We start from the raw sequence: 20,934 nt of genomic DNA on the forward strand, positions 1-20,934 counted from the left end.
TCCTGGTCTCCCGGCCCCTGATCATCCTCTTTGCTCTCCTCTGCATCCACTCCACTCTGTCCACATCCTTTTTGAAGTGAGGCCCCCAGAACCACACAATATTCCAGAACTGCCCACAGTAGTCCACGTACACCAATGTGGCGTACAGCGGGACAATGACGTTTTGCGATTTGGATGGTTATGCCAGCGTGGTTTAGTGGTTAAGAGTGGCAGACACTGATCTGGAGAACTAGGTTTGATTCCCCACTCCTCCACATGAGCAGCAAACTGTAATCTGGTGAACTGGGTTAGTTTTCCCTTTCCTACACATGAAGCCTGCTGGGTGACCTTGGGCCAGTCACAACTCTCTCCGAACTCTCTCAGCCCCACCTACGTCACAAGATGTCTTTTGTGGGGAGAGGAAGGGAAGGTGATTGTAAGCTGGTTTGAGACCCTTTAAAGGTAGAGAAAATCTGGGTATAAAAACCATCGAAAACACTGAACTGTTCAATGTATTCTCTGCAACATTAAAGCATATTATTATCCACATCTAAATAATAAACATATCCTTTAAAATATGTTGCATATATCTACATATTGTGCATATACATAGGCATTATTTTTAATGTTACAGATTACATTGAGAAAAATTCATGTGACATATTTTGAGTAAATAAAATATTGACTTAAAGAATACATCATTAATATCATCAGGGTCGTGGTCCCCCCCCCACCCTCAGTATTTTCCAAAATTTCCCTATTTCCCTGTTGGGGGGAAAATAATCCTGGGGTGGGGGGTCATTTTCTTAATTTTTTCAGGCTCACATGCTTACCAGACACTAGCAAAATGCCTGTTATATCATCAGATGGGAAAGAACAGCCTGGCTCCCTGACAAGGTGTAGTGGCTATTACCCAAAGCAGTTGTGGTTATGATGCCTCATTTCAACAGTGCACTGTGGGTAATGACTTGACAACTTGATGGCAGATGTGATGGGAGATTGACAAAGCGGAAGGCTGTCCAACACAGAATCTCATCCAGTATGTATTGTGAAGGGATGCACCCGTTTCCTCCACTTGCCCAACTGCTTCATTTCTCCAAGCTCCTCAATAAACGAAGGGGAAGTCCAGGAGCTGCAGGAGAGGAGGGTGCTCCAGAGCAACTATGTCTACAGCCTGGGTCACCTCCATACTCCACTTTGCAGAACAGAAAACCCCTAAGGAAAGAATGCAGCTCCATCAATTTCCGGTGGTGGATCATCCTAACCAACCCCCTACCCCAAGATGTGAAGCATCCTTTCTGCGTTGGGCAGCAAAAGGAAAATATTATTGTGTACAGTAACCACCGAAGGCTAGATTTTCAAATGATTAGAGAGCCATACTAGAACACTATTTAAAACTTTTTTTTTCTTGTCATTCTTTTTTAAAAAAAATTCTTGGGTTTCCCTGACAGATAATTCATGCTAATAGTTAACTGTCCAACAAGCGGTGTTGCTAGCTGGCACTCAGCGTTGTACAAACTGAACAATGCTTCTCACTGTTGCAGCCCATTCCTGAAGGGAGGGCGGTTAGGTGGTGTATGGGAGGGCACAGCCATGAAGCCTCCACAGAGGCTTCCTGGCTGCTGAAACTAAAATAAAAGGCATTGCAAAATGTTACAAGGGAAAATACACCCACTGAAAAGAGCGAGGTTATGCCACAGAGCAGGGGGATGTTCCCGGGTCCAAAGGGGTTAGGAAGGTGCCTAAAGGCAGCTTTGCCCCCAGGAACACCACACACACACACACACCTGCTGCCTCTTCTGGGATTTCACACCCAGTGAGGCTGCGCTGGCTGCGGGGGCCGGTGCAGATCCACAGCTCCCAGGCGCCAGCATGTGTGCTGCCTGGGATGGCGTTAAGTGCCCATTAAAAAGTAAAGGTAAAGGTCCCCTGTGCAAGCGCAGGGTCATTCCTGACCCATGGGGTGACGTCACATCCCGACATTTGATAGGCAGACTTTGTTTGCGGGGTGGTTTGCCAGTGCCTTCCCCAGTCATCTTCCCTTTACCCCCAGCAAGCTGGGTACTCATTTTACCGACCTCGGAAGGAGGGGTCGACCTTGAGCCGGGTACCTGAAACCAACTTCCATCGGGATCGAACTCAGGTCATGAGCAGAGCTTGGATTGCAGTACTGCAGCTTGCCACTCTGCACCACAGAGCTCCTTTTTTAAGTGCACATTATCCCGGGTTAAACGGGCACTTACACTGCTGTGGGGTCACTATGGAGCTTCACCCCCCATCAGGAATGGGCTCTTAAAATGGTAGAAAAACAGGCTCTCAATAGTTAAGTAATTTATCTGAAGAAACGATGCGGCAGTCATCACAATCCGTGCGTACTGAGTGTGAGAGAGAGTGCTTTCCAAAATGTTTGATTGGAGTTTTAATTTTTCTCCTTAGTCCTTTTACTTATTTCACCTCAGTAGGAAGGAGACACCAGAGGCTTTTTCAGGTGAACAACCAAGTAACAGAGATTTATTAAACACTGTACAAGGGATGGACTTGGAGGGAAAACAGTAGGTAGGGAAGGCATAGAACCAGAGCTAGTTGTAAGTTTTACTACAGGAAAGGCATAGGCTGTACAAGGGATGGCTTAGTACATAATTACAATTCTTAAAATCAGTTCCCAAATTCAGTTCCCAGAACTTCCTATAGATGTTCCTGTTCAGACTCTAACAGGGAAGTATGTTCTCTCTCCCCCAGAGAACCAAGTATGGAGATTGCTCCTCAAATCTCTCTTCCAGTGCTCTCTATAGATCTATCCCACTTTTGTGGCAGTAATCCCTTAGCAAAACCCCATATCTGGAATATCTCCTTCCCAGAGCCTATTCCCTTCCAGTGATGTGAGAAAGGGTCCCTTTCCCCCCCCACCACCAATCTCTGCCTGTCACTTCCAAGGAAGAAGAAGAGGTGGTTTTTATACGCCGACCTTCTCTACCACTTAAGGAAGGATCAAAGCGGCTCACAATCACCTTTCCCTTCCCCGCCCCACAACAGGCACCCTGTGAGGTAGGTGGGGCTGAGAGAGCTCTAAGAGAGCTGTGGGGAAACGAACCCAGTTCACCAGATCAGAGTCCACTGCTCCAAACCACTGCTCTTAACCACTACAGCATGCTGGCTCTCAGGAGTTGTTTCACAAGCGCTTAGGCAACTCCGAACCCTCAGGCTCCCAGAGTCAAAAACAGCTCCTGGGCACACGCAGGTTACCAAAAACAGACTCTCTCCCTTTTTTCCAGAAAAGAGAGAGTGAGCTCCTTAGCTCTGCCCACTCCATGCCAGTTTTTTCCGAGCTTCTCTCAAAGATTTTGTTCGTCACAACAGTAGTGCTAAAGGGAGATCAAAACTTGCATCACAGATGAACTTCATGCCATTGTGTACTACTTTGATCAAATTCACCAATATTTTATGGTTGGGTGACATCTAGCAACCCAACCTTGAGATCTGTTGTCTTCAATATATTTGTCTCCTACATTCAGGCAGTATTTTTTTAACCTTTGAGCTCAGCTGTGGAGCAATGCTGCCACCTACGGAGACTGCATAGAGAAACCCAATGTGTAAGCAAAGTGTAAATTGACAGATTAAAAATAAGTGGATAGATGACCTTCATGCCATTGTGTACTATTTTGATCAAATTCACCAATATTTTATGGTTGGGTGACATCTAGCAACCCAACCTTGAGATCTGTTGTCTTCAATATATTTGTCTCCTACATTCAGGCAGTATTAATAGATAACGATGTCAGCAATAAATGGCTAAGTTTCTTTACACATTTTTGTAAGAAATATACATTATTTCACATTTCTGGGTGTGTGTGTGTGTTTTTAACCTTTGAGCTCAGCTGTGGAGCAATGCTGCCACCTATGGAGACTGCATAGAGAAACCCAATGTGTAAGCAAAGTGTAAATGGACAGATTAAAAATAAGTGGATAGGATCGGAAATGGAACATTTCAGTGTCTGGGATGGCTTATGGCGATGACACAGATTGGAAATGAAGACACGGCTATCTTAACACTGAGCCTTCGATGTTCACAGGACCTCTCTCCTACCACTGAGGCAAGGAGTTGTCAAAGGGAGGGACAGGCCGGTTCAGGACTCAAATACAGTTCCACAGGTTAGAAATACCAATAGAGTGGACCTAGAGCAATAAATGATGCAGGAAGGAAATCAGAATCAAATAACAGAAAATTCACATCTGCAAAAATGGACATTAGCCATAGCAGCTTAGTGCTGATTCCACAAAACATGAAATGCAGAACGAGGGAGTGTTTTTCATTTGGGACCAACTAATATTTTAAATGAAGGTTGCAAGTTTTAGGGGGGGAAATAATCTTTGTGCCAAGTCATGGTGTTTCAGCGCTCCAATTCCAGACATATGGCAGCTGTAAGATTTAAAAGGGGCCCAATACTAAATTAAACTAGTGGCCAAATGTATAGCAAAACTGTAAATCGAAAATATATTCACATAGCATGTATAGTATGTTAACATTAATATTAAGCCAGGATGTAAGGAAAACTCCAGTAAGGTAGGAATGAATTAAATGGCTTGGATATTATGGTCCACAAGCATATGCCGTTAGTTAAGGTAGATCTTCTCTTACCCCAGGAACCAATAGTCCTGCAAACATTTTTGTTTTTCCTGTTGTCATTTCCCACCCCCACCCCCATTCTGTCTCCCTCATTTTTCTGCATCACAGTGTACAGTCAAGAACACGGCAGAATCATTGCTACGTACATTTTTGTTAAATTTGCTCGCCAGGTTACATTCTTAACAAAGGTGGCTTTGAATAATGAAAAAGTTAATTTCCCTACCATTTCAGTACAGCTGATGTTAGATTTGAAATCTATATCCATCATTGTGAATACAGAAGCAGGAGGTTATACCTATGCTGGTTCAAATAAAATGGCATTCAAGGATACGACTGCATGTATACATGAGAATAATGAGAGACGGCTTTGGCTTCCCTTCTGAGACCCTGGACCTTGAAGACACGAACACACTGGATAGAACAACACACACACAAGTGGAAAAGAGATACGGGTAGCCATTCTTCATTGGAAATACTTTTAATGTACAAATCTACATAGCTGTGAAAGCTAACAATAAAAATCCAACAGTTGATTCAACAATAAGTCAGTATCTCTTGTATATACTTCATGTACACTTCTAATAATTCAAATCAGAACAGCATTAAGAAAATTCATTTAATTATAAAAAGCTTTTCAGACATTAATAAAAAGATAGTGGCACGAATTTAACAATAAAGTTATTAAAAATAATCTACAGGTCATTTAAAATTTTTAATAAAATGTTACTGTTCTCACCAACAGTAATTGTTCCTGATTTAAATACCCAGAATTTCCTTTATAGTTCAACCTGGTTTCGAGCAATTACAAACTCTAAAATATTTCAAAAGTGGTTTGCAGAATTAGGTACCCACGTTACCTTTTACACTTATTCTAGACTCAGAAATGTTTACTTAGGAATTTCTTCTCTGTCAGTAACCAGTGAGGAGTTATTCATTGGCAGGACCTGTCAGTTGCCGCTGCATCACAGTCAAAGAAGGAGAAGAAAACCTTTAGGGTAACCATCAGAAGGCAGTGGGGGAGGCATGGGATGTTTCAGCACCATGTGACCAGGTAGTTTCTCTCTGTCGGTGCAGGTGGGCTGCTATCCAGTTAGAAACCACGCACTTGCATGGTATTGACAAAATGCTTCCTTTGGCTCTTGATGACTACAGGTGAGAAAACTCCTGCCAGAACCAGTGGCTGCTGCTGTTTAGGAATCTATGTGCATTGTGTGTGCGTGTAAAGTATCGTCAAGTCATAGCTGACTTATGGCCACCTCTTATGGGGTTTTCAAGGCAAGAGACTAACAGAGGTGGTTTTGCCAGTGCCTTCCTCTGCACAGCAACCCTGGTATTCCTTGGTGGTCCCCCATCCAAATACTAACCAGGGCTGAACCAGCTTAGCTTCCGAGATCTGACGAAATTGGGCTAGACTATGCTGCCTTCCCTTTCACCATGTGCATTATGTATGGAGAATTAATAAAATCCCTCCTATTGCTTCCAGTTAATTTCTGTAATTGTTCTATGGCAGAAGATTAAAGCCCACTCTAGTGGGAATGTGCTGCTTCTACAAATACTATTCAGAAGTGGCTGCTTGCAGTCCTTATTTGTTTCAATGGCCTTTTTACTAAGAAAGCTGTTGTTTCTCTGCCAGTTCATCATAGAGCCAGAAAGGTTGCAAGAGCATTAATGAAACAATCATACATTTCTAACCAGCTATTGCCACAGGAGGATGGTGGTGATTCTCATTGTGAAAATAGCAAGATCTCATCCTATGATGTGCACCTTTATTTAAAAAAGAAAACTCTTCCTCTATCCAGTTTGCAAAGTGTTGCAGGATCACTGTGGAATTGTTCTATTTCTACAAGCCTCTACCTTGTTTAATGAAGAACAAAAAGGGCAGGTATTCAGGCATAGATATACCAGCTCCTAAGTGCTGTGAGCTCCACCAATAGCAAAGAAGTACTCATCTGCACACAAGTAGCATACATAGAACTACTGTTCACCAAAAAGTTAATATATATATTTTTTTCAAAAACACTCAACATCATGTTGGGGTCTGTCATAAATCCACATGCAAATTGAGCATTACCTTCCTGGCACAGTTGACACTGGGAAAGACATCACTTCTAGCTGGTTCAGGATCTACGCAGCTACAAGAGCATTTGAATCTCCTTCTTACTTGGGCCCACCAGAATGTATGGGAAGCACCTAAACAAGCTTCACACCATCCCTGGTAGACTAATGTGGAAAGCTCATTTAAACTCTCAGCCATTATCACCCTGAACTACGGGAATTCGGCAGCTACTTTGCCATTGAGAGAATGGTTGGCTAGGGCCCAAATAGTCTGAAAATATTAGCAAGTTTGACTTTGTGGCATTTAGTAAGGTAATTCATAGATGCGTAACAGCAATGTGGTGTGTTAAGTGTACAGTAAGCATCTAGATTTCTGTATACTAAGCAGTCATAAATGCTGCCTTTAGACTTCAGAGGCCAAGTTATTCTGATTTAATGGTATCTTTGGACATGTCCAAGAAATGGTGGGTAGCTGATCTTTTACTGTTAGGTCCATGTAGATGACTTGCCATAATATTTAGATCAAGTGTTACATTGTTCCTACATGTGAATACTATTACATGTCTTGTATGGCAATTATATCACTCTGGATGATTTGCATGCAGGTTCCAAACCATTTCCTGCAGGGATTCCTTTTTTGTGTGCAGGAAAGGAATACAGTAATATGTGACACATCCCTTATTCTCCACACCTGTGCTCTTTATCGGAGGACAGCTGAAATTATAACTCACAGAGGTCTCCAGCAGACAGCTCATAAGCTACTGGTAGCTTACCAGCTGCTGCAGAGTAACTTGTGCATCCCCTAGAAGACCTGGGAAAAGGTCATTAAAATACCTGCTCAAATACTCTGGCACTTCCTGATTTCTGCATGTGATTATGCTGTGCTTCTGACTCCCAGGACTTTATTCACAACAAGCAACACCCACGCATAAGGTTCTCCAATCTAAGGATATAAAAGTGTGAGACAAGAGAGGGACAGACCAGGGACATACTGACCAAGCATAAACGACCTTTTGGACAAAACATTCTTACCCTTCCTGTTGGTACACAATCGTTGTTAGCTTGATGCTTCCAAGTGAGGGAAGGCAGATTTTGTGATGAGTAGTGATGACCACTGAAACCTTAACAGCAGCAAGTGGCTAGAGAAGCTATCACATGGGTTATTGCCCTCCTCCTCCTCTGCCCACCACCCTCTGTGGCATTGTCAATAGTAGTTCAATAATAATTCCAATCTAGATGATCCAGGAGCCACTCTGGCACAGCTGTTTATAAGAGACTAGACTAAAGGAGGTACACTAAAGAGGACTGGCCTATTCCCATTTCCCACAAAGTTTTAATCCAGTACATAAACTGATGCCCTTATAAAACCTGCAATGCATACACAGCATCACAGCTACGTGGATTCTATATGGAGTGCAAGCACTGTCAACATGAGGGCTAACAAGAAATGGGTTTCCCAGAGGTGTTATTTTAGACCTTAAGATAATCCTGGCCTTTCACTGAAAATGAAGGCACAAAAAGCACTTGAAGGTAGATGGGACTGTACCAAAGGCACAGTGGTTCCCATTACAAGGGGCTGTCCAACAGAATAAAATAGCTACCATTCACTTGCAAAATGGGGAGGGAAACTCCTTGTAAGCCAAATTTAGCATTGCCAATACTCTTAAACAATCCTATACATTTTAAATATCAAAACAACACATCATCTTATTTCGCACAGTCTGACAAGACAGTCCAGAGCTTATCTTCCACTGAAGATTCAGGAATTCAGCAGTTTTTAGATTTTATAACCCACTCGGCATTTGGGTTTAGTTGATATAAATCCTTCATGTAGGCATCAATATCAAGGCAGCGTTCACCTGTTTGGGAAACACATTATTACATGAAGTCACAGATTTCTAAACTTAAACTTTCACACAGATGTAGAAAAGAGCAAGAGTCCAGTAGCATCTTAAAGACTAACAAAAATATTTTCTGGCAGGGTATGAGCTTTCGTGAGCCACAGCTCACTTCTTCAGATACCTTTCACACAGATGTGAGGGAAACGGCTAACTTTTCACCTATGGTGAAATCCTGAAACTATCTTGCAAAATATCACTCTCTGTTAATATCTGTTTTCAGGATGTACTGTAATAAACGTTTGACTCTGCTCTAAGTCTGTACAGTAAACAGCCTTACCAATATTCCCTCCAATTTCATATAAAAACACCTCTTCTTTCTTCAGATCTCGGACAGTTCCACTAGAAACAAAACGTAACAAGAAGATTAGGCATAATGCCAAATACCTTGGAACCAACTGCTACTACTGTGTTTAAAAATTGCTCACTAGTTAGGGAAACTGCCAATACACTGAAATTATCGTTGCATTTCTATTGTTTCCCATCTGTTCACTTAGTGAAATAAGGCAAAAGTCGATCATACTTGAATGATAACAGAAAAAGGAGTCACATAGTACAATGAATTATATAGATGCAAAACTACCTGAAGGGACACAGATTACATTTTTCTACCTAATCTCATATTGGGTCATTTGATTTGCTCCATTTCCCCAGATCATATTATTTTAATGTTGTCACAAACAATGTTCATTTCATGCTTCTGGCATTTTTCTGTATATTGTAACTGTAACTTTTAGGATTTCTACTGACATTAATTGGGGATGGGTACAATGGGAATGATTTCACTTGTAGTGCTATGATTCTTGATCCTCTAATCCTGCCACCAAAAGCGTGATTTAAATGCAAATATAGTTTGCAACAGCAATTATTGTATAAGTAATATATTGGCTGTGTCATTTAAAAAATGAATCAAACAAACTGGAAGATTGCGTTCAAGTTCTAGAGAGGAGAAGCAAACATTTGTTCACAGAAATGGTTTCCAACACAAGGCATTGGTGCAGTGGTAGAAGCAGCCTTGCGGGTGCTCGCCAGTTTCTTTTTAATTGCAAAACAGGAGGGGAAAATGTTCAGCCTTGAAAGAACTAAAAAAGCAGCCTTTAAACACCAACACCAAAATCTGTATTAGAATATTGGTTCTTGTAGGTTATCCGGGCTGTGTAACCGTGGTCTTGGAATTTTCTTTCCTGACGTTTCGCCAGCAACTGTGGCAGGCATCTTCAGAGTAGTAACACTGAAGGACAGTGTCTCTCAGTGTCAAGGGTGTAGGAAGAGTAATATATAGTCAGAAAGGGGTTGGGTTTGAGCTGAGTATTGTCCTGCAAAAGTATTGTCCTGTAAGTATCAAGATAATGTGCTAATGAGGGTATGGTATGTTAATATGGAACCATTGTATCCTGAAGTGATCTGTTAATTTGTGTAATCCAAAACTAATCTGTATGGCTATTGTTGAATGTTGTCTTTGTCTGGAGGTTTTTCAGGGCAGGAAGCCAAGCCTTATTCATTCTTAAACTCTCCTCTTTTCTGTTAAAGTTGTGCTGATGTTTATGAATTTCAATGGCTTCTCTGTGCAATCTGACAAAATAGTTGGTAGAATTGTCCAGTCTTTCAGTGTCTTGGAATAAGACCCTGTGTCCTGTTTGTGTCAGTCCATGTTCAGCCACTGCTGATTTCTCAGGTTGGCCAAGTCTGCAGTATCTTTCATGTTCTTTTATCCTTGTTTGTATGCTGCGTTTTGTGGTCCCGATGTAAACTTCTCCACAGCTGCAAGGTATACGATATACTCCTGCAGAGGTGAGGGGGTCTCTTTTGTCTTTTGCTGATCCACCAAGAAAATACAACAAATGCTACGATCAGCAAAAGACAAAAGAGACCCCCTCACCTCTGCAGGGGTATATCGTATACCTTGCAGCTGTGGAGAAGTTTACATCGGGACCACAAAACGCAGCATACAAACAAGGATAAAAGAACATGAAAGATACTGCAGACTTGGCCAACCTGAGAAATAAGCAGTGGCTGAACATGGACTGACCCAAACAGGACACAGGGTCTTATTCCAAGATACTGAAATACTGGACAATTCTACCAACTATTTTGTCAGATTGCACAGAGAAGCCATTGAAATTCATAAACATCAGCACAACTTTAACAGAAAAGAGGAGAGTTTAAGAATGAATAAGGCTTGGCTTCCTGCCCTGAAAAACCTCCAGACAAAGACAACATTCAACAATGGCCATACAGATTAGCTTTGGATTACACACATTAACAGATCACTTCAGGATACAATGGTTCCATATTAACATACCATACCCTCATTAGCACATTATCTTGATACTTACAGGACAATACTTTTGCAGGACAATACTCAGCTCAAACCCAACCCCTTTCTGACTATATATTACTCTTCCTACACCCTTGACACTGAGAGACACTGTCCTTCAGTGTTACTACTCTGAAGATGCCTGCCACAGTTGCTGGCGAAACGTCAGGAAAGAAAATTCCAAGACCACGGTTACACAGCCCGGATAACCTACAAGAACCAATGAACTCTGACCGTGAAAGCCTTCGACAATATTTTGTATTAGAATAATTTGTGCTTCATGTTATTACTGATGGGACAAGTGCTGCCTGGCAGGTGCCTGCGGGAGGTAGTGCTGTACCTTCATGTTATACAGGAAAACCTGTTTCTCAAGAACATAAAAGATGTCCGTGTGATCCCTTGTCAAAAGCATGGAGGGAGGCCTGCTACAGACAGATGGGGAAACATGCACACACACAGAAACCCACCCTCCACCATACAAATGAGGTATCTGTGCGTCCGGCAACAAGCAAAAGCAAAACTGTTTTTCAAATGCTAGAAAGTATCTTTCTTAAATATATTTAAGTACACAGACACAAAACTTACAAAGATCTTGCATTTTTTCCCTTTCCCACCCCAGTATACTCTCCGAATGTCACTACTATCTTCTCACCCCACCCAGAAAAATCCATACGCAAATATCTAAGCTCTGTAGATGAAATTCCTAAACCTGCTGACAAAACAGGAAGTAATTTCTGGTTTAGAATTGTTACAAAATAGCTGTGAATGTCTCAGTACATGTAGTCAAGAATAACCATTAGAAAATTAAAGGATAAGACATGATTTTAAAAAAAATCTTTAGTTTCTTGACTTATTTAAAAGGAACATTTTGGCAGATACTGTTAAATTAAAAATCCATTGATCCTTTGAACAGAACTATTCCGATTTATTTGCTGCTGATGCAAGCCACTGCTTAAACCAATGAAGTGTTTAAGAAACAGCAAGAGACAGGGTCCTACCTTTTTTGGCTGAGAAACCTGGCAACTACATCACCAGCTTTTAGTTCCTCTGTCAGCTGAATTGCCATGGAAACTTTGGAAAGATGAGGTGCCTGCACCCGTATTACTCCCGGAGGAACATCAGCCTGCAAAGCAGTAATGAAACTGGAATGTAGCAGCTGGCAGCTGGCTTGGAGGAGCTTCTCAAAACACACTGCAGAATAATTATTTTGGACACATTGCATTCTGAATGCTCAAGTAAAGTGCATTTGTTCTTCGCAAAGCAGAAAAAAATTACTTATACAGTTTACTGTAAGCTCTAGCCCTGCGGCAAACCCATAAACAGATTTCAGCAGACGGCAAATCCACGAAAGCAGTTTTATTGGTTATCATCGACAGATTTCAGAAGCCATATTCAAAAGGACACTAGTAAGGGTCAAAGGCAAGGCACATAGCATATATGGGAGAGCAAAAGGAGATAACCAGTTACCCCCCACTCCAACAGGCAGGAAGGAGCACTCGGCGATTCCCACAGTATGGGAATCTATGAAGACTAAACATGGGGCTTATACTGGCCTTGGACAGAATAGCACGACAGCACCTGGAAGCAGCACAACAACACTACCACATACCATCCTCATGGCCTGCTCCTGACATTTACTGAAATGCTTACAGAGTATTTTTCATAGTGATGGAAGACCCTGTTGAATATTTTCACAGAAATAATATAACTTGTTAGCACCACATTTAGGCAGAGGATCCGCATATTTTGGAGCATGCTGATGAAGTATTCGATTTACACATGAATCAATTATGTTCTGCATTCGAACAACAACAAAAACTTTTAAAATTTGTACTTTAACATCAAACAGATCCAGAAATGCTCTTATGATAGTTTAACCTCCCTGTTCAGAAATATCAGAAGAGTAATAGAGCTTCTAGAAAGGTTTTAGACAATTCTTGACTGTTTTAAATATTATAACAGATTCTGAATAATGTATCTTTTACTAAAAGACAGTTCTTTTATATATTTAAAATACATTGCAATCACATACAAAATTCTAGCTCATAAGTTCCATCATTTGGTAATCATTCTAGGCCTTCCCCACTACCAATAGACTGGCCCCTTGTATGCTTGGATAAAAGTATGAAAAACATTAACACACCAAAGAAGTAGGAGCTACACAGAAGTGTGGTGGCTTTATCACGTTTTGCAAGTTACTTAATTTGTAATAACAGGCAATAAAATAGTGTTGCTATTACAGGGCCAAAGCAGAGCTAGAGGAAGCGGAAGATGGGAGAGTTGAACAGAAACATACTGACAAAGAGAGTCTCCCTACCTGTCCTGGACTTAAGGTACACAGTTAGGCCACACACCAGCTGCTCCCTCTGAGATGCTTTGGGTGCCAAGCTCCTTCTAGATGTTCTCCAGAAACATTAAATACTGTGGCTCCAAGGGACAGCGCCATTAACACTGGCATCGGTTCAGACACAACACCAAACCAAGCAGGAACTTTCAGCTCACTTGGCTCTTCCTCCTTTCCACAAACTATAACCTTAACTAGTTGGGCGAACCTCTGCACCAGCACTGGACGATTATAAATCATCATTTGCCAGACAGATACAACAATGAACTAGGATTTGTCAAAAACCAGAAAGTAACTAATTTGCATGTGGTGCACATCCACAGGATGGAGCATGAGAATGTCCAGGGCTCCTTCCATTATTTTTAACCTTCGTGGTTTGGCATTATTTCTGAAACAAGCACCGGTCTTTCTTTTGCACCTTACTTTAATCTACAACTGCCACAGCCAATGCTGGGAGCCTGGAGAGAGAATTTGTTCCGTATCACAAGCTGACTAGTGAGGCCAGCTGTAGCCAGCATGTACTTATATAGCACACAGAGTGCACTGTGTAATGACCCCTCTCAGTTTACAGGTACATAATCAGGTTGCCATGTAGATCAGCTTGATTTGTACTGTGGTGACCAAATACAAGGGACAGGCTTACTGTAACATTCACCGATGGAGGAACTGGGGCAAGTGCATTAGGAAAATATTTTCACTCAAGTTTCCTACCCTGGTCCTACAATGGAGGCAGATGTTAAAGGGGGGAAGATCCTCCTGTACTATAAGCACATTTCATGTGAGTACAGATGAAATTTAAAAAAATATTATGGGTAAATAGTCCTAATTATGCCACGGTAATCCCTTTCTCCTCTTCATACATAGCAAATTAATGAAAGATTTCTGTATTTCTGGCAAACAGTCGTTTGTTATTATGTCTAAGTCTCAAACTATATTTTGCGCTTCTTCCTCCACATCAAAATTCCATACCATAGATTGTGGTTGAGAAGCACTGAGAAATTATGACTTACTGCAAGTCCAAAAATATTTCATTAATAGGCTCATGCATTCTCTCCACCTTTCCTCCTCCCTTCATATGCATGGCCAGCGGATTCCATCAGGTGCCTTGCCATAACAGTCGAATGATGGCTTGGCCATTACCTTTGAAACATGCCCATGGATTACAAAGGGGGGAAAGCAGGTGGCTAATATTCTAGACTTTTACAAACAGATGTTGGAGTTCCCTTCCTCTAAATCCACACATAAGATAGTATCATTGAAATTATACATTTGACAGGACTTACAGTGCATTCCTGACAGGACTTACAGTGCATTCCCATTAATTTCATTGGGCTTAGACTGGAGTAACTCTCCTTAGGAATGCACTGTAGATCTCTAGATTCCAAACAATATTTAATCACCAGAAAACACTTCTCCCTTGATAGTCTGTATACAAACAAATGTGCTGTTAGAACAGAAAAAATATCCCTGTCCGTGAAACTGTTACCAGGCATAAGTATCCTGTGTTTAGCAGACTGTGGTTAATCCATTTCTAAATGTTTACATCCAGAAAAATGGAACAAGTTCACTCATTGTTTTCACTCTAGGAATTCAAACAAATTGTTACTCCTAGAGCCAAACACAGTCTGGGCTATATATCAGGGCTTCTAAACAATTTCCCCCATTTTTCCAAATTAGACTGGGTGTGTGTGCATGTGTCCATCTGGATAGTAGGCTACATTTGTCTTATATTCATCTGGCTAATAGGCTACATATATCGGGTTTATTGGGCCCGATATTTTTGGTAAACCCGGAATAAGCTGAATACCCATACCGGTAAATATCGGTATTCAGCTTATTACCCGGTTTACTGAAAAATTCTGGTCCATTATAATCTATGGGGATTTTTTCTGAAGCTCCTGAAGGGGTGGCGTTTTTGGAGGTAGAGTCCCCAAATTTGAAGCATGGTTGCAAGGGACTCTCCTTAGATGGTCACTGAAGTTTGGTGAACTTTGGGACAGGGGGTCCAATTTTATGGGGTCACAAAGGAGTCATTCCCATCCTCCAGGCATTTGCAAGCCGAGCTGTCCATTGTTCAGAAGTTCAGCGTTGCTGAAGACTGGCGGAAACATGAGGGTGCCTCAAAGTCTGGGGGCTCCATTCATATCTGGTGTGCATGGCATTATGTCCATGCAAATTAGCTTCCAAACTGAGGAAAATGGCTTAAATGCAAACAAAATAAGGCACAGAAAACATTTCTTTTGGTGGCAAATGATATCCTGTGAACAGTTCATTATTATGGTCATCAAAAATCTGATTTCAAGAGATGGTCAAGATGCGGGGAAATGAAGCCTCTACTCAGGGTGACCTTCAGTTTCAGAGCAGGTGTTCGGGGGGGGGGTGATATTGGAGCACCTAAAGTTATGCCCAAGGCAGCTCTTGTGAAGGAGATTGTTCATCCGCGCGGATGAGGAGTCTTCTTCAAAACGCCCAGAACTGCAGAAGCTGGGGGTTTTTTAGTTGGATGGTATATCCCTCCAAATGGGACTGGGTGAGCCCCATCTTTGAAAGTGCACATCAGTCCACTGCCTGCAGGTCAGACCAAGTTGGCTCCAATTACAAGCCCCGACCTCAAAACAACAAAACCAGTCCAAAAAAGATAGAAAAATGAGAGAATGCACAGAGCCGTGCACCTGAGCAAAGGCAAATAGCCAAACTCAAAAAAGCCGAATAATTATTTGGCTTTTTCAGGAACTGAATATTCATCTTATGGGAGATCCCCAGGTTTTGGCATTTGGTAAACCCAAAACCCGAAAATTACCGAAATGGCTGATTTCGGGTTTATTTTCTGTTTAGGTTTATTGATAAGCACAACCCTATTAACGGAGAGTTGATTTGGACAGAAGTGAGCCATTAGAGCTTGGAAACAGCTGTTAGCTGTAAGCTGTCTGGTGGTAGATTTCTCCTCAGGAGTCCAAAAGAACATCTTTATGGTTTTTGGATCAGGACAGGATCCGTAACCAGTTATATAAGGAAAATACCTCTAAGGTTTATTGAATGATTTCTAAGAGTTTAATGAATGGGAGGTAGCTCTTGTGAAAGGGGTGACCCCAGGCCAGTTTAAGAGAGAAACTGGGGTAGTATGTTAATGTTCCTAATGCCTACAAGTAAAGAAACACTGTGTAAAAGAAAGTTTAAGAAACAAACCAGAGATGGACAAGAGAAAGCCCTCTCAATAGAAAATAAAGATTCAAACACTTGCATGCAAAACACCTTGATACATTTAGGAAGTACAATATAGCACTAGAATTTAACCATTGCAATCTCCTCGGTTCAGTTATTCTGTTACAATCTACATTTCCTGTTATTGAAGATTCGCTAACCTAACTTAAATCCCACAAAAAGAAACAAAACTTTTTCGGTTGTATTTCAAAACGCATCTTGAGTATCAAATATTTCATCTTGAGTACCAAATATTTATATATATATATATATATATATATATATATATATATATATATATATATATATATATGCACGCACACACACACACACGCACAGTGTGTGTGTATATATATATGTATGTATATGTAAATAAATAAATAAATAAATATATTATAAATTATATATATATATATATATATATATATATATATATACACACACACACACACACACACACACACACACACACACACACACATACATAATATATACATAATAAAATGAGATCAAGTCTCCCATGCTATAACTTACCAGTAAACCTGAAATTTACTGATTTATTTATTTATTTATTTATTTATTTGCACAACCCTAGTTCTTAACTGTCAGAGTCCTAGCTGCCATTCTCAGGATTCTGTTCAAACTCCCTGTCAGTCATGGGGGTTCTATGACCAGGACATCTGTTTGCAATGCAGCTGTCCTACACAGGGTGTAATAAGATTTTTCTTTTTCACGATAGCTACAGTTCCCATTTATTCGTCATTGCCGGACAAACTGTAATCAGAATAGCTTTACTCAGAGCCAGCCTGCCCACTAGGAATACCTCTGGCAATCACCTAGGGTACCGGTCTGTGCCAGAGATGGAGGGACACCAAGTCAGCCCTTTCATTGTGTTGTCAAGTTTGGTCACAGCCTGCAGCACCACCAAGCAACATCACTGGCATCACTAAGCAAAAAGGGTGGCCGGGTGGAGGCTACCACCAATTTACCAGGCATGCCTTCCCCATCCAGTTTGTGGGATGTGGCAAGCGGCAAGCCCAGAGCAGCACCAGAGAACTAGGACATTGACCAGAGCCTACTCCCATTATTGGGTGTAGAAACTGTGGTGTCATGGCACGCAACAGCCCCCGGTGGCATCATGCTGATGCACCAGGTGGCTGCTGGGAGGGGCTTCTCCTGTCACCAGGTCTAGCAGCGTAGGGACAGCCCTTGGGAAACCAAAGTGGGAGCTCCTAAGGAATTCAGTGGTATCTGTAATGTGAGTGATGCTAGTCAACATGGGCAATGGGCCTTGTGGATGTAAACAACTCTGAAGGAATATTAGTTTGTGTTTGATTGAGAAGCTGCATGAGGAGGACTTGTTGCTGCCTCATGAGCAGACACAAGTTAGTGATAAAAAATGCTGATCACTCAAAAATTGTCAGGATTAATGAAAAGTTTTAAATTTGCTAACTACCACTCACTCGAGTTGCATAAAAGGTTTTTATGTTAGTCCATATTTTTATGGTGAAATGTAACATGATTATTTAATATATGTTTTATACTCACATCATTGATGATTTTGGCATCATGGACATTTTTGTCTTGCTTCTCGTGCTTTTCTCGGTCAGGAGCCATTTTTTTCAGCAGTTTCTTCATTGCTTTGTCCTTTTTGTCCTTCTTCTGACTTTCAGTGTTTTGTTTTCTCACTTGGTTCACAAGAAAGGTAGGTACCTAAGTAAATATACAATGCAGTGATACCAACTTTTATATAATTTTCCTAAACTGCCACAAACACCTGTTTGACTACTTTTAATTACAAACATGGGGTGGGTAGTAGAATCAAATACCACTGGAAAACTTGGCAGGGTGCATGAAATGAACTAGGAGAGGGACTCATAAAATTCTGTGAAGACAACAAGTTCTTCATTGTGAACACTGCCAAAAGGAGAAATTGGTGGGTTCTAGATCAAATCAAGCCTGAACTCTCACTAGAAGCTAAAATGACCAAACTGAGGCTATTGTACTTTGGTCACATTATGAGAAGACAAGGCTCACTGGAAAAGACAATAATACTAGGAAAAGTTGAAGGCAGCAGAAAAAGAGGAAGACCCAACATGAAATGGATTGAGTCAACAAAGGAAACCACAGTTCTTGGCTTGCAAGACCTGAGCAAGGCTCTTGATGATAGGATATTTTGGAGGTCAGAGATTCACAGGGTTGCCAAAAGTCAGAAGCAATGTTACAGCACTTAGTGATAATAATATTTATTAGTCAGTCAATCAGGCCAGTAAAAACTATACAACAATAAACCTTGCAAGAACAATATAAAAAAGTATTGTCGAAGGCTTTCACGGTCAGAGTTCATTGGTTCTTGTAGGTTATCCGGGCTGTGTGACCGTGATCTTGGTATTTTCTTTCCTGACGTTTTGCCAGCAGCTGTGGCAGGCATCTTCAGAGGAGTAACACTGAAGGACAGTGTCTTTCAGTGTCAAAGTGTGTTGGAAGAGTAATATATATAGTCAGAAGGGGGTTGGGTTTGACCTGAGTCATTGTCCTGCAAAAGTATTAAAGGTAATGTGCTAATCATTGTCCTGGAAGTATCAAGGTAATGTGCTAATGAGGGTGTGGTATGTTAATGTGGAACTATTGTATCCTGAAGTGATCTGTTAATGTGTGAAATCCAAAGCTAATCTACATGGCTATTGTGGACTGTAGTCTTTGTTAGTCTGGAGGTTTTCAGGACAGGAAGCCAAGCCTTATTCATTCTTAAACTCTCTTCTTTTCTGTTAAAGTTGTGCTGATGTTTATGAATTTCAATGGCTTCTCTGTGCAATCTGACAAAATAGTTGGTAGAATTGTCCAGTCTTTCAGTGTCTTGGAATAAGACCCTGGGTCCTGTTTGTGTCAGTCCATGTTCAGCCCCTGCTGATTTCTCAGGTTGGCCAAGTCTGCAGTATCTTTCATGTTCTTTTATCCTTGTTTGTATGCTGCGTTTTGTGGTCCCGATGTAGTTGTGGACAAGAATAAGGCTTGGCTTCCTGTCCTGAAAACCTCCAGACTAACAAAGACGACAGTCCACAATAACCATGCGGATTAGCTTTGGATTTCACACATTAACAGATCACTTCAGGATACAATGGTTCCATATTAACATACCACACCCTCATTAGCACATTATCTTGATACTTACAGGACAATGATTAGCACATTACCTTTGATACTTTTTGCAGGACAAGGATTCAGCTCAAACCCAACCCCTTTCTGACTATATATTACTCTTCCTACACACTTGTTATCCTATTTCCTTTTTTCAATTCCCTTATTATTCTTTTCTTTTCCTGTATCCCAAAAATACCAATAAAAAATATAAAGAAGCAAAAGAAACAAACTACACATGTAAAAGAGAACGGAACTGTCCATATAATTATTTGATGTAACATCTGTCTAGTGTATTGTTATCCTGTCCTTCTATTTTTGAAGTAGATAATTTTTCCTTCCTCTTTAATCTTTGCAACAACCCTGTGAGGAAGGTGAGAGAGACAGCCCAAATGTGTTTGTGTGTGCCTGAGGTAAGGTCAACAAGTAAGATGGATTGCAGAGTGGGGACTGGAAGCCAGGTTAGCTTGATACTCTAACCACTACACTTATACCAGCACCTTTAGACGTTCTGAATTACAATAAATTAGCTTTTATATAAATCAGCCGAAAGAAAAAATTGCTGCCTCCCCAAATATCTATGTAGGTCTTGTGCCTGCTTTGCAGAAGGAAGCTAATTCCCTTCCCCCTATTTGAAAAACAATTTCTTCAAGACAGCATGCACATTTAAAAATATTTTAAACTTACTGTCCATAAAAGATTTTGATGTTTAATCATAAAGCGCATGACATTTGCTGTCCCAGCTGCCATAACAAACTCGCTTTGCTCTGTGGTCTTGGAGCCCATGCCATGAAACATGAAGAGGTTAGGAGTCATAACCACAGCAACATTCTTTAGGGTCATTTTGTTGCTATCCTGATGATCAATTATCCTTTGAAGAAATTCAAGCAGTGCCTGAAAGGGGAGAAGATTTGAAGGGTAGTTATGCGAAGGGAGTGGAACATAATTTTCAGTTAGCATATCTGCAAAGGTGATTCACATGTGCACACTATGCTCCACTTGTACTTTCTGTTTTCATCTTGACGATTACTTTGTTCAAAGCAAACTTCCATTAAAAAGATGGATATTTGAACTATTGTAACTAGGGCTGTGCCTACTGGGCTTACTGAAGCAAAAATAAACTTGAAATAGGCCATTTTGGCTTTTCCCGGGTTTAATTTTGGCTGAATAGGAAAAAAGAGGAATCCTGGCAAAGCTGGAAAGCCGCTTCCCAAAAAAGCTGAATAGGTATTCGGGTTTGATAACTCCCCTTTAGATCTGTGGTGAGGGCCTTCCCCAGGGCTGTAGAAAGCAATTCCACGCCACCCCAATTTGCGGGAGCCCTGGGAATCAGGGCAGCATGGAATCGTTTTAGATTCATGCTGCCAACCTTGGCAGC

General features: G+C 41.1%; 1 protein-coding gene across 1 annotated transcript in view; it reads right to left on the minus strand.

The window, feature by feature from the left end:
• Positions 1-8,339: 8,339 nt before the first annotated feature.
• The window catches only part of ARHGAP18 (Rho GTPase activating protein 18), an 86,326-nt gene continuing 73,731 nt past the window's right edge, over positions 8,340-20,934 (minus strand). The window contains exons 13-17 of the mRNA XM_056856227.1: positions 20,244-20,450; positions 17,967-18,131; positions 11,872-11,996; positions 8,837-8,898; positions 8,340-8,517 (exon numbers count right to left, since the gene is read on the minus strand). Coding sequence (XP_056712205.1) covers positions 8,426-8,517; positions 8,837-8,898; positions 11,872-11,996; positions 17,967-18,131; positions 20,244-20,450 — 651 coding nt within the window. The 3' untranslated portion in view covers positions 8,340-8,425. The remainder of the gene's footprint in view (positions 8,518-8,836; positions 8,899-11,871; positions 11,997-17,966; positions 18,132-20,243; positions 20,451-20,934) is intronic.

The sequence above is a fragment of the Euleptes europaea genome, chromosome 10 (assembly GCF_029931775.1).
Source record: "Euleptes europaea isolate rEulEur1 chromosome 10, rEulEur1.hap1, whole genome shotgun sequence".
NCBI classification, from domain to species: Eukaryota; Metazoa; Chordata; class Lepidosauria; order Squamata; family Sphaerodactylidae; genus Euleptes; species Euleptes europaea.